The 14434-nt window shown below is 50.6% G+C and overlaps 1 protein-coding gene across 2 annotated transcripts in view; it reads right to left on the reverse strand.

Annotated features, from left to right (window-relative positions):
• Positions 1–14434, reverse strand: part of LOC142496089 (zinc finger CCCH-type antiviral protein 1-like) — a 62099-nt gene that overhangs the window by 35752 nt on the left and 11913 nt on the right. For both annotated transcript variants that reach the window (XM_075602479.1, XM_075602478.1), the window contains exons 2-3: positions 7881–8016; positions 712–1084 (exon numbers count right to left, since the gene is read on the reverse strand). In XM_075602479.1, the coding sequence (XP_075458594.1) occupies positions 712–1084; positions 7881–8016 (509 nt within the window). The remainder of the gene's footprint in view (positions 1–711; positions 1085–7880; positions 8017–14434) is intronic.

Raw genomic sequence — 14434 nt, forward strand, 5'->3', positions numbered from 1 at the left:
CTATTCCACCAAGTTCCCTCTAGGGCAGGGGTGTCAAACTCGGTCCTCAAGGGCCACCAACAGGCCAGGTTTTATGAATATCCCTGTACAGCACACGTGGCTCCATCCGTGACACAGTCACACCACACCAACGGTCTGTTGGTGGCCCTTGAGGACTGAGTTTGACACCCCTGCTGCTCCAGGATCCGAATGGCTTTTTTTTTTTTTTAATCGGACAAGCAGAGATATTTGACAGTATTTTTTTGCAATCTTGATTTTTTCCAATCATGATGCAGTCATTAGCCAAACAACCAACGAAACAGGACAACAAATGACTAACACCGTCAAATAAAAAAAATACGGTGGTCATGTTAGCAGGAAAACCCGTGTTCATTTTTTACCCCCCCCCCCACCCACAACAGGGAGTCCTGTTTATAAATATCTGGAAAACGGAGGAAAAACTGGTACGCAAAAAAACAGCAGCAGATTTACACGTGAGAAAAACAAAGCATATTGCGTCCCATATAAATAAATCTGGTGTTGTTTTTTTAGGCCATTTTGAATCTCGGAAATGTTAATAAATAGCCCCCCAAAATTGAAAATTCATCATAGCCTCCCAGCTGCAGATTTTGGGCTCAAATAACATTAATAACAAAAAAAATCTTCGTCACAGGGATAAGAGTATTTTTCTTTTCGCCAACCGTGTGTTTTTTTTTTTTTAGGGGGTGGTACCTTCTCCTCTTCTTCTGCTCTGCTCATCCAGGGCCCCATCCTTCGATCTACTCCGGGAGGCACCCATGCCTCTGCTCCTTCCCCTGTTCCTTGGGACATGGTGCGCTCCTCTCCACGCCCGACTTCCTGAGTCCTCCCCGAGCGATTGGAGGAACTCTTTGTGTGCGATTATGCAGAGCATCTGGAAGTTCTCGATGGACACATCCGTGATCCAGCGGCGTTTATGCAGTACCATGGCCCTTGGCTCCAGGAGGTTGTGGGACTTTTTGCATACGCGCCTGTTACACTCCCCCCGCGTGAAGTAACCGCAGACATGGAGCCTGGCGCAGGCCTCTCCTTGGTCACATGAGTCCTTCAGGTGCTTCACGCAGATCTACAGGGGGAACTCAATGCAATGAGCGGCATGTTTCTGTTTAACCCGAAAAATATACATATGGTAGAGACTGCAGATGTATGAAGTCATATAAAAGCTCAAAAGGGACAGGTTACTCACCACCTAAATAAACAGATCATCTCAAACATGTATCAAGAAATCACAGCACTCCGGTAACAATATATGAATTGTATTCCTACATAGCAACAACACATCATGATGCTGCTTAGGACCATGAGAAGGACAGAGTAGATTGAAACGCAAGTCCAGGGTTCAGGTTAAGTGGTTACCATCAGACAGAAGTATGGCTCTAGCATTGTTATTTTGATGTTCATATTACAGGCATACCCGCATTAACGTACGCAATGGGTCCGGAGCATGTATGTAAAGCGAAAATGTACTTAAAGTGAAGCACTACCTTTTTCCCACTTATCGATGCATGTACTGTACTGCAATCGTCATATACGTGCATAACTGATGTAAATAACGCATGTGTAACAGACTCTATAGTCTCCCCGCTTGCGCACAGCTTCGGTACAGGTAGGGAGCCGGTATTGCTGTTCGGGACGTGCTGACAGGCGCATGCGTGAGCTGCCGTTTGCCTATTGGGCGATATTTCCTTACTCGCGAGTGTACTTTAAGTGAGTGTCCTTAAAACCGGGGTATGCCTGTATGTTTAACTAAATGCCATTTCGGAATTCATTTTTAAATTGAGAAGACCCCTTTAGTTTTATCTCATTGTTCCTACAAGAAACATCAAGGGACAAATCTCTCCGAAAAAGGACCGGCTGTGATCAGAGGGGGCGATACCATTCAACGGCAGGTAACATGGGTTTGCATTTTGAGACACCCCATCAAAGCTTAGTGAATGTTCAAAAGGAATGGTACTGTATCAGATTAAACTTGTATTTATTTTTTAATCTAGACATGGTAAATAATGGAATAATAATGATAAAAAATTACTAAAATAATGATAATGACTAAAATAATAATGATAAATAATTACTAGAATAATAATGAGAAATAATGACTATGTGGACCTCCAATTTGAGAAGGTTCAGATTTCTTCTCTAAAAAGAGGACGGTGGAGACAGGTTCTCTCTTTTACCCCTCTCTGCCTCTCTGGAAGCAAAAAGTTAAGGTTAAAAAATAAGGCTAAAAAGTGTGAACGTAAATCTGAATATATAAAAAAAAAGTAGTGGTATCGGAGATGCCTGACAGAGATGATAGATACTCGTTATTTATTATTAGCAATAATCAATCAATTGCCAGTGTGGATGCCGACACGTCCAGCCACCAGGGTTCTGTATAGGAATAGATCCGCTTGTGTGGCCCTGAGTAGTACAGTATAAAGGAGTTTAGAAGTCCGTCCAATGCAATATTTCTAACGGTCTGACAATAAATAACCATAGTAGGGTCTGTCTCAGTATAGAATTTATTCTGCCTCTCACTAGCAAGGAAACCGCAGGAGAGGAACAAACAATTACAAAGAGAGATATCAAACAAAAATATCCCTTGTGAACACATTCACATGTCTCAGGCAGGCCTGCAACCCTGCCCTTCCCCATTATCTCTTGGCAACAGAATGTTACCACTGCAGCCAGGGATTCTGGGAAATTACATGTATATGAGCACACTGTGTCACTTTTGCTGCAAATCCATTTTAACATGGACCGCGTGAGGCCTCTGCAGCTTCTCCTACCTTATGTTACCATGGTAACGTGACGTCACATGACCCCGTGACGTCATTTGACACCAGAGCCGAGGAGGAGAGGGGGCGCAAGGCAGGAGGTAACGAGGCAGGGACGGGGGGGGGGGGCGCAAGTTAAAAAAAACTTTGCACACCTCTGCATTCCTACGCGGTTCTCATTATATTAGGCACGTATTTGAGCAACACCTCCTCATATATATTATAATATCAGTAGTTCACTGGAGTTTATTACAAATTAGTTGTTTTTATTCTGTGTAACCTCTCTGTCTGATGTAACCAAAATATACGACCATCTGACCTTGCTTCCCAGCTCTGCTATCTCCTTATCTTCCGTTTCACATTCCACTTGTTCTACTGGAGAACATTACAGGATGGCAAAGGGGCCCTTCAGAACTATTAGTACACCAAAGCAGGGGCGCTCAACTCCCGCCGTTAACCCTCCCCCCAAAAAGGGCCAAGTTTTAAGGATATTCCAGCTTCAGCACAGATGACTCAATCAGTGGCTCAGTCAAAGGCTGTGCGGAAGCAGGGACTCATTGAGCCATCTGTGCTGAACCTGGGATATCCTTAAAACCTGACCTATTGGGGGGGGGGGGGGGGTCTTGAGGACTGGAATTGGGCACCACTGTACTAGAGTGTAAGCTCTTCTGCAACTAGACATCAGTAGTCCTGAGCTAAAGCAAACACTGCAAGAATAGCAGCATAGATACAGTATATACATCTATGCTAAATATGAATTATGCGCGCAGTCAACTCTCTCCTATCCACAAGTGGTACTCCATACCTCTAGTATCCCAGCACTTTCCCCTCGGCAGGAAGGCAAAGTACTTTAAATACCGTGTTGGACCGAATATAGTGCGATGATTTTTCTTAGAAATTTCCTTCCAAAAACTGTACTCGTATTATATGCAAAGACTGACATTTTTCAATGGGGGGGAAAAAAAAGCCGGGGACCGTGGCTTGGACGCGGATTGAGCTAGTCACATGTCAGCTCAGCTACGGCAGAACAGAGGCGCAAAAACAGTGATAAAATTGCCTCTTAAAAAATATAAAAAAAGACCCCTAGGCAAGGGTGACTCAACGCCTGCAAGACACTGGGATTAGCGGGAGCAGGGGAACACCTGCGGGCACCGAGACCGCGGACCTCTCTTAACGCCCCGGCTGAGAAGCAAAATGACCGCCAAGCAGGGGAGCCGAGGGGAGAGATAAACAGAGGGCAGCGAGCTGGAGAGAGACGCGGACTGCCGACAGAGCGGGTGAGCACTGGGCTACAGCGAGGGTGACCGAGGCGTCAGAAAAGAAGGAGCTGAAACGACGGTCGAAGGGGGGAGAAAAGAGCGGGAGATGGCCATTTTGCAGAGGTGCAGAGCGGCGAGAAAGGAGCGGGAGATGGCCATTTTGCAGAGGTGAGGAGCGGCGAGACAGGAGAGGAAGACGGCCATTTTGTGGAGGCGAGGAGCGGCGAGACAGGAGAGGGAGACGGACATTTTGCGAAGGTGAGACAGGAGAGGGAGACGGACATTTTGTGGAGGCGAGGAGCGGCGAGACAGGAGAGGGAGACGGACATTTTGCGGAGGCGAGGAGCGGCGAGACAGGAGAGGGAGACGGCCATTTTGCGGAGGCAAGGAGCGGCGGGACAGGAGAGGGAGACGGCCATTTTGCGGAGGCGAGGTGTTCCACCCTACTGGTCGAGTTGGGCCATCGGAGGAGCAGGAGGGGGGAAAAAAAGCCGGTTCCTACACCTGGCAGGCGCAGGCGGGAATCACCACGCGTGTCTAATAATGGCAAGAGAGTTAAAAATCCCATGTACTGAATTTAAGGCTGGCTTGGTGTGGTGTAAGCGTATGATGCGGCGTTCGGGTTTGTGCTTACGTAAGCATAAACGGGGACGCTATTAGACAAATATCATAGTATTTATTTTTAAGTGATGTAATTTGTGTTATAAATACTTTTTTTTTAATGTGTCCCGGTTTTTACTTTTGAAAATCTGGCGGCTGAAGAGAAATGGCTCCAAGGAGGCCAGGGGAGGAGCACGCCCCAGCGCAGTGACATCAAACGCGCTGCAGGTCTGGCCGGCACCGTGGAGTGATTGATCAGCAGGGGAGATCCATCAGTACCCCCCCTTGAGTTTGGTTATGGGGATCCCTGATCAACATTTAAATGGGAATAAATAAATAATACATAATACTGGTAGGTAGAAGTGGATGACACTGGAGAAAGCAAATGAGAGAAGGAAAAAATGGAGGGGAAGGGAAAAATGGGGGTGGGGGAGGGAAGTGAGGTAGCAAAGAGGTGGATGAATGCCCCCTCAAATGGATTGCCTTTGTGCACCAGAAAAAAAAAACATATTACCAGATGCCAGCAAACAATAACATAAACAGTGATCCAATACAAATATACTGCCTGCGCGCACGCCTGCAGCCCAAGCGATTTGCGAACTTGGCTGCAGGAGATTGTAGAGGCGTGGCGGACGCGTCATAAAGCTGGTTCGATCTCATTGGCTGAACCAGCTCACGTGCGCTGACGTCATGTGATTTTGATTACATCAGGCAGAGGGGGGGCCCCGAGAAATTTCATGGATGAAAAGGGGGGCTCGGCATAAAAAGTTTGCTCACCCCTGGTGACTACAGTATATGTACTGGATCTTCCTTATCTAGCTGACTATACAGTATGTGTTGCATCTCCCTTATCTAGTAGGCTATATGTACTGGATCTCCCATATCTATATGCAGTGCTTGACAAATCACCCAAAAATCTACTCGCCAACTAGCCCTGCCCCCAGCCCACTTTTTTTTAAAGAAAGAAATTGAACTATTAAGAATTAATAAAAACATTTGTTTTGACATGTTTACTTATTGTATTACATTTATATTTTACTACAATTAGTCCATGTGAGTGAGAGAGTGAGACAGAGAGAGAGTGAGACAGAGAGAGTGAGACAGAGACAGAGAGAGTGAGACAGAGAGAGTGAGACAGAGAGAGAGAGTGAGACAGAGAGGGGGTGAGAGACAGAGAGAGGGGGTGAGAGACAGAGAGAGGGGGTGAGAGACAGAGAGGGGGTGAGAGACAGAGAGAGAGGGGGTGAGAGAGAGGGGGTGAGAGACAGAGAGAGAGGGGGTGAGAGAGAGGGGGTGAGCGACAGAGAGAGAGGGGGTGAGCGACAGAGAGAGAGGGGGTGAGCGACAGAGAGAGAGGGGGTGAGCAACAGAGAGAGAGGGGGTGAGAGACAGAGAGAGAGGGGGTGAGAGACAGAGAGAGAGGGGGTGAGAGACAGAGAGAGAGGGGGTGAGAGAGAGAGAGAGAGGGGGTGAGAGAGAGAGAGAGAGGGGGTGAGAGAGAGAGAGAGGGGGTGAGAGAGAGAGAGAGGGGGTGAGAGAGAGAGAGAGAGGGGGTGAGAGAGAGAGAGAGAGGGGGTGAGAGACAGAGAGAGGGGGTGAGAGACAGAGAGAGGGTGTGAGAGACAGAGAGAGGGGGTGAGCGACAGAGAGGGGGTGAGCGACAGAGAGAGGGGGTGAGCGACAGAGAGAGGGGGTGAGAGACAGAGAGAGGGGGTGAGAGACAGAGAGAGGGGGTGAGAGACAGAGAGAGGGGGTGAGAGACAGAGAGAGGGGGTGAGAGACAGAGAGAGGGGGTGAGAGACAGAGAGAGGGGGTGAGAGACAGAGAGAGGGGGTGAGAGACAGAGAGAGGGGGTGAGAGACAGAGAGAGGGGGTGAGAGACAGAGAGAGGGGGTGAGAGACAGAGAGGGGGTGAGAGACAGAGAGGGGGTGAGAGACAGAGAGAGGGGGTGCGAGACAGAGAGAGGGGGTGCGAGACAGAGAGAGGGGGTGCGAGAGGGGGAGGGGGCGAGAGGGAGAGTGGGAGAGAGCGGGTGACTGACTGATTGGGGGGTGACTGACTGACGGGGGGTGTGACTGGGTGACTGTGTGGGGGGTGGGATGACTTACTGGGTGATTGGGTGGGGGTGGGTAACTGACTGGGTGAATGGGAGCGGGGGTGACTGATTGGGGGGGGGGGGGGTTACTTCTGGTGTCCTGCACTCTCTCACTCTCTCACTCTCTCACTCTCTCACTCTCTCACTCTCTCACTCTCTCACTCTCTCACTCTCATACACACGGGACGGGGGGAGGAGGAAGAGAGGAAAGGCCGGTGACCAAGCACCGGCTCTCCACCAGGCGCCAGCCAGCTGCGACCACGCATTACCAGCACTGCCACGCTCCTCCCTGTGCCAATCTCCCGCCCCGCACGGGCAACACCCCCCGCTACCACCTCCCGCAGGCAACCAAGGGAGCGCCGGGGACCGGGGGGGGAGGGGGAAGGAACACTCCCCGCTACAATCTCCTGCCCCGCATGGGCAGCCAGCCACGGGGACCAGGGAGGGGGGGGGGGGGCGACGACACCGCGCGCGAGCAGCAACAGCAGCAACACACACACACACACTTAACCGTGCAGAGAAGAAAGGGTGGCTTGACTGCTCAGAGCCCCCCCCCAAAAAAAGTCCTGGCAGCTCCATCCCACGTCACGACCAATCAGCTATAGGGATTTTTTTCCCCCCGAGCAGGGGATATGTAACAGGCCACGAGCCAATATCCGATCGCACCTGGCGAGTGGGTGACCGGGTTTGTCGAGCACTGTCTATATGTACTAGCTCTCCATTATCTAGAGTCAGACTATATGTACTGGATCTCCAGTATCTACATGTTTGCTGACACACTGAAGTAATGTAGCAGGCATGAATTCCCTGTACAAAAAAAATATGCAGATTTGTCCCGCAAATGTTGTCATTATCTAGGTGTTTAATTATTTGTGTCTTATTTATTGATTCTACCATCTTTCCTGGTACTGAAGTTAGCCTGGCTGGCCTGCTGTTCCCTGGGTCACCTTTGGAAGCTTTAGTAAAGAATTTGGTTACATTTGCCAAGTTCCAGTGATCTGGTACCATCCTGACGGTGATGAGAGATTACATACTCATGTTGGTAACTCTACGGTTTCAGGGTTAAGTTCTTTTAGAGGACCGGGGTGCATGCAGGTTGCATCAGCCAGTGATTTGGGAGTAATCGGGCAAGCCGGTGATCACACACTTACCTCTGGCAGCATTAAGTTGTCATTTTGAAATAGAAGAACCTTTAACTCCTTTTCATCTAGCCCACTGATCTCATTAGCCTTCAGCACAGTGCGGTTATGCGGTGATTGGATATTGTGAGAGAATCTGCACGGAGGTCTGAAAAAGGACAAGAAATGGGTTTTAATCTACTGTATGGGCATTAAACCACATCCTGGTCAAGTGTCACATATAAAGGGGTGAGTTTCCCTCACTAGAAGGGAGTCAAACGCGATTGGACTGCGTCTCGCTAATTTGGATTAAGGCTCACTGTTAGGGACAGTAGGTAAAGCCAGAAACTGCATTTGTGTTAAACCATCCATTTTGTCTGTAATAACCGGTTAAGATTATGTATTCAGCTTCTACCAAATTACATTTCCTCTTTGCTCAGGATTTGCCAAGATACTTTTTATGCAAAGATACTTTTTGTGTTGTCAGCTTCCTGCTGTTTTAGTCAGTAAACAATAGACTAGTTCTCTGATAGAGGCAAAATCATCTAACATAGTTGCTAGAGAAATTCAAGGTTTTTTGATAACATAGAAAATGAATAGGCTATGTATTTAGACAGTCATGGTAGAGGGGGTTTGGCCCGGGAGTAAAGGGGTTACACCCCATTTGGCCTCCCCCTACTCTCACCTGTAAAGCCAGGGGTTAACTGGACTGTGGTCCAGTAATGTGTTTTTACCTTGCTTCAGCATCCTAATGTATATTCCCCTGTAAAAATGTATTGATTCTGTTCCAGTATTTGCACCAACACATACACTGGGATTGATGCGGGAGGCTTAAGGGGTTAATGAGCTGCCGTTTAGGAAAATACAAATATATGTGTGGTGTCTTTTCAGAAATATCTGGGCTTCAACAGACTTGATTGAAGTTGGGTTAGAAAAGTACAGAGGGGGCTTAGTGTACAGTATGTTAATACCTAATTGGCAGGCCAAGGGTATATTGCTGGTAGAGACAGCTAGGACCCAGGTCTGGGGTATTGGGTGTGAAATATAGCACCTGTGACAAATGTTCGCTACACACAGGGCCAGCTTCAAAGGATTTCTTGACAATGGGTTATGGGGGCCAGGGGTGCGGTTACCCAAGGAGATATCAGAATGAGTGACCTTATTAAATATAAGAATATTATGAGATGTCCTCGGCTGAACGTGCTAAAAATTACATATGTGTAACCGGGGGACCGAGCCGCAAATAACGATTACAGACACATGATGTCTAGCAGGTCCTAAGAGACAGATATAAATATCTCTCAATTTTAGTATTACACGCTCATTGGGAGCGTCATGCGTGCCGGAATGTATTAATATGTCTCGCGTGCCAGTAAGTATTACTGAACTGAAGTTATTTAGATAGGAAAAGCAGTTTTTAAACGTCCTTGGGTGGGAGGAGTTTTACTCTGGGGAAGACTGTCAACCGCACCACTGATTTATGAGAGGGGCTGGGTTTAGGTTGTGTTCAATGGGAAATAATTGTATAAGAACCAGACTCAGCCTATGGCTATTCTCTTTTCGTGTCTTTGTGAGTTTCAAGATTGCTGTATGAACTGCTAATCAAGATTTTCTGATTATTTCATCATTCCAACTTTAAGTAAGTGCATATTTTGTTTGTTATTTGTATATCTCGTGTGTTCACCTTTTTCAAGGAATAAATTATATTTTATCATATCTAAGCCTCGTTCAGTTCAACCCAGGTATTTTTGGTGTATTATTATAGCCTGTCATAAAGTTACCGTCACAGGCTTATAATAAAACTGGTGGCAGAGGTGGGATTGAACTGGACCTGTATTACAGTGTACTGAGGGACCCTGTAATATAGTGGGAACTCGAAGGTAATTGCGAGTTACTGGGACTAAAGATATTGAACACAGTGTACAACATATAACACAAGATATGGCACCTCCTCACTGTTCCCCTACTTGTGAGAAGCATTGCCTCCAGAACCAAAGTGCCGGCCATCCGTGTGACTGGAGCCGTGCACCGAGACCGGAGGAGTGCATCAAGTCGGCGCGGGGACCAGCAGCCAGCAAGGCTGAGAGGCGGCGATCAGTGAGCATGAAACCCGGCTGGCTGAGCAAAGAACTACCGCTGCAGCCGCCGTAACCATCAACCCGCCCGGAGAGCAGGGAATGGACCCAGCTCCAGGACGGCAGAGACTTGGGGAGGGAGCGGGTGGTCTCGGAGACCACGGCAGTCTTGCACCAGGAGAGGTAACGGCCGTTGCGGCGGCCCGTCCATTTTCCCTGAAAGAGCTAGCACTGGTGTGTGCGTTGGGCAAGACGTGGTTCCCGGCGAAGTGGACCCAGTTCATGGCGTTGGTGCTGCACCGACCCGCTTACCCCCTCCCAGAACCCGGCGCTCGAGCAACTTCGCTCTGGACTCAGCAGCCCCTCGCAGGGGGTAGTCCACCGGCGGCAAAGCTCCGGCACGAGCCCGGTGCTCAAGCAACTCTGCTCTGGACTCAGCAGCCCCTCGCTGGGGGTAGTCCACCGGCAGCGGAGAAGCTCCGGCAGGCGCTGCGGCACTGCCAACAAACGGGCCACAATAATGCCCGGTGGCTGGACCGTGCACGGTCGGGCAAAGCAGCCCCTCAGGGCCAGCGCTCACGAGCTGCGGAAAAGATGACCCCGTTAGCGGCATCCTCCGATGGCTCCCGCCCAGCCGGGGCGACAACCCTTAGCGGGACGTACCCTGGAGAACCTGGCCGGGCTGCATCGGCAACAGCGGCGGCCATCCATCTGATCCCGGCGGAGAACCGGCGGCAGCGGAGAAGAAGCCGCCACTCCGGCATCCTGCCGGCGGCAATTTTATTTGGGGGAGGGTTGGGGTGTGCGGGAGGTGGGTGTTTCACATTGTTTGGCGGAGTCAGCGATTCCCAGCGATGACCGGAGCCCCACAATCCACGCCGGCGACTGTACCACAGCCGGGTGCTGTTGCGGCTGCTACCCGGGGCTCGCCCGCGGTGGTGGCAGCGGAAGAGCCGCGATTCCGGCAAAGTGCCGGAGCCCTTTCTGAGTGGGAGGAAGGACAGGGATTGCGGGAGGGGGTTATTTTACCTGGTTTGAATGGAGCCGTGTTACTCCACAAGGACCTGGGACCCTTGTCCTGCACCGTTTTACCTGTACCAAACCCGGGTGCTGTTGCGGCAGCGGCCCGTTGCTGCCCGGCCCAGATGCCGGCGGCGGCCACTCCAGTCCCCCCTGCAATCGGGATCAACGAAGGCGGCGGTCTCTGCAGGGACCAGCGTGGTAAGCCAGACCAAGTCGCAGACAGACCCTTACTTATTTTTTCCTATGACTGTACCCTGTTGTTTCACAATAGGGGTGACCGGGGGGTGGCAGGAGATAGGGGTACCAGGGGAGGGGAAGGAAGGTCAGCTTGTAGGGCAGCTAGGCTTCCCCATTACCCTGGCGGAGCAGCAAGGGGACTCTCAGTTAAGAGCCCCACTGTTGCAGCCTTGCTATGGGCTGGAGGTATCAGGGGTTGTGGCAAAGTTAGACCACCCCAGGGTTACCTACCGGCCAGGAGCTAAGGTAGGTGCATCTGCACCAGCAACCCTAAGCTCACCTCCGGTAATGGGGGCACAGCTTCAGGGAGAGGGGCTAGCCCCGTTAGCACCCAGCTCTAGGGTAGGATTGCCTGGGAGAGGGTTGGGTGGGCCAGTGGGTACCGGGGAGGGAAGGCAGCAAGTGAGCCATCCAGATTTCCCCATTACCCTGGCAGAGCCTCAGGGGGTCTCTCGGTTGAGAGCCCCACTGTTGTTGCCTGGCTATGGGCTGGAGGTATCAGGGGCAGTGGCACAGTTAGCCCACCCCCAGATTACCTGCCAGCCAGGAGCCAAGGTAAGTGCTTCTGCACCAGTACCCCTGGGCTCCTCTCCGGTAATGGGGAGGCAGTGTCAGGGAGATGGCCTCACTCAGGATCCAGGTTAGGAATAGCTAGGGAGAAGCGGAGTGAGGGAAGGCTGCAGGTAGGTGGCCAGCACCAGATCTCAGTAGGAGAAGAAGGGCTAGTGGTAGCCGGGGAGGGAAAGCAGCAGGTATGGCAGCTAGAGTTCCCCATTACCCTGGCGGAGCCTCAGGGGGTCTCTCAGATCAGCAACCCCCTGTTGCAGCCTGGCTATGGGCTGGGGGTATCATGGGCAGTGGCAGACTTGTGCCACCCCAGGGATACCTGCCAGCCAAGAGCTAAGGCGGTTGCATCTGGAGAGGTGCTCCTGAGCTCATCCCTGGTAAGGGGGAGACAAGGTCAGGGAGGTTGGTGCACTCAGGTAGTTCCAGTGTCTGGGTTAGGATTGCCTAGGGGGAGCGGAGTGAAGGTGGGCTGCAGGGAGGTAAGCAGCAGGAGTCATCAGCAGGGGCTGAGGTGCTGGGCCTAGGGGAGGCTAGGCAGGGAGATACTGTGGAGCAGGGAGAGATAGGTCAGTGGGGTGTCGGACAGCTGGCAGAAGCTAGGGGTGGGCCAGGTAGGCAGGAGGTCCCTTGTGTTGACTTACCCGGAGTGACCCCCTGACAGGTTTCCCAGGGTTCCCAGAGGTGGGGCTGTGGGTAGGTAGGCAGCCAGGAGCAGTAGCCAGGGCTAGGGGGGTACAGCAGAGAGTTCTGTCCCCAGGGCAGCCAAGGGTAGCTACAGGGAGGAAGGGCAGCACAGTGGAGGGGAGTGATGCTGGCCCTAGCAGCAGTGGTGGTAGCAGGTGCTTGTTTCCTGGCCTTCAGTTTTGAGAGGGCTGGGGCAAAGCACCTGGGTACCAGGGACCCCAGTACAGGATACTGGGAGATTGCCTTGTCGCAGGGGGCACAGGAGAGGGTAGGAGTCAGCACCCCAGATGGTTTCAGGATTCCAGAAGTGATGCCACTCGGGGTGGGGACTGCCCTAGAGCCAGGGAGGAGAGACAAGGGTATAGCGGAGCAGCTACAGGTGGGCACAGGGCCAGGGCAGGCAGGATCCCTACAGGATAGTGACATAGCTTTCCCAGACTTGGTTGACAGGAAAGAGACGGTCTGTGCTTGGTAGCTGGTCTCTCGCTGGTGCAGAGACATGCCAGTCTCTGGGCAGTATGCAGCCTGGTCTGCAGAGGTGCCCCTTCACAATGGGCTTGGTTCACCAGGCACTGGGTGGGGGGCAGATTGTGGCAAAGGAGGATGCCCGGCGGCCACGTTGGAGCCCTGCTCAGCAGGATATGGACTTCACTATCCAATGTGGCCAGGACAATGTACTGGACAATGCCGGAGGACAATTTTGCCAGGCCAACCCCTCAGGGCTTATTGAGTGCTTCAAGGATGCCCGTGGTGTCCCAGTGCCAGGGTGGGCAGCTGGGGCACAAGGCACCCATTGAGCATGGGAGGTGTCATGGTAGAGGGGGTTTGGCCCGGGAGTAAAGGGGTTACACCCCATTTGGCCACCCCCTACTCTCACCTGGGAAGCAAGGGGTTAACTGGACTGTGGTATAACTGAACTGAAGTTATTTAGATAGGAAAAGCAGTTTTTAAACGTCCTTGGGTGGGAGGAGTTTTACTTTGGGGAAGACTGTCAACCTCACCACTGATTTATTAGAGGGGCTGGGTTTAGGTTGTGTTCAATGGGAAATAATTGTATAAGAACCAGGCTCAGCCTATGGCTATTCTCTTTTCGTGTCTTTGTGAGTTTCAAGATTGCTGTATGAACTGCTAATCAAGATTTTCTGATTATTTCATCATTCCAACTTTAAGTAAGTGCATATTTTGTTTGTTATTTGTATATCTAGTGTATTCACCTTTTTCAAGGAATAAATTATATTTTATCATATCTAAGCCTCGTTCAGTTCAACCCAGGTATTTTTGGTATATTATTATAGCCTGTCATAAAGTTACCGTCACAGACAGTGCCTGTATTGGGAGAATTACGCCCCTAGATCATTCCACTAATATGTCCTGCCCCTACATCACACCTCTAATCTAAGCCACACCCAGGTTACACCTTTGTTACGCCTCTAACCAAACCTTTCTTTTTTCTGTATAAAAATCTTTACCCTATGCTTAATAAACTGAGACAAAGGAATTTGAAACATGGCTAGTGTTCAGTTTCATTTCCTTCGTTTTCCCTTGCATGTACATTCATCAGATTGGAGATCAACAGTGTCAGGGTGTGGTGCCAAAGCTTCCCGGGGAGTCTGCAGCAGTGTGGTGCTGTGTGTGTATCCAGTCACAAGGCCTCCAGCCCTTTTTTCAATTGGCAGGGCAGTTTCTTTCACTCACTTAGTGGAAGTCAGAGTCTGGAGTGAATCTCACTCACTAGAGTGAGACACACACTGGAAAGTAGCCCAACTAGTCTGGAGTCTATTTGGAAGGTAGTCTCACTTAGAAATAAGTCTCACTCACTGGAAGGCAATCTTAATGAGTATGGCTGAGTCACTCAATGGAAGTCAGTCTCACGCTTTAGGTAGGTGTCTTATTGTTAGGAAGGCTATCCTACTCAGCTGGAATTCAGTGGCACTCAGCTGGAATTCAGTGGCACTCAGCTGGAATTCAGTGGCACTCAGCTGGAATTCAGTGGCACTCAGC

The sequence above is a fragment of the Ascaphus truei genome, chromosome 5 (genome assembly GCF_040206685.1).
Source record: "Ascaphus truei isolate aAscTru1 chromosome 5, aAscTru1.hap1, whole genome shotgun sequence".
NCBI lineage: Eukaryota > Metazoa > Chordata > Amphibia > Anura > Ascaphidae > Ascaphus > Ascaphus truei.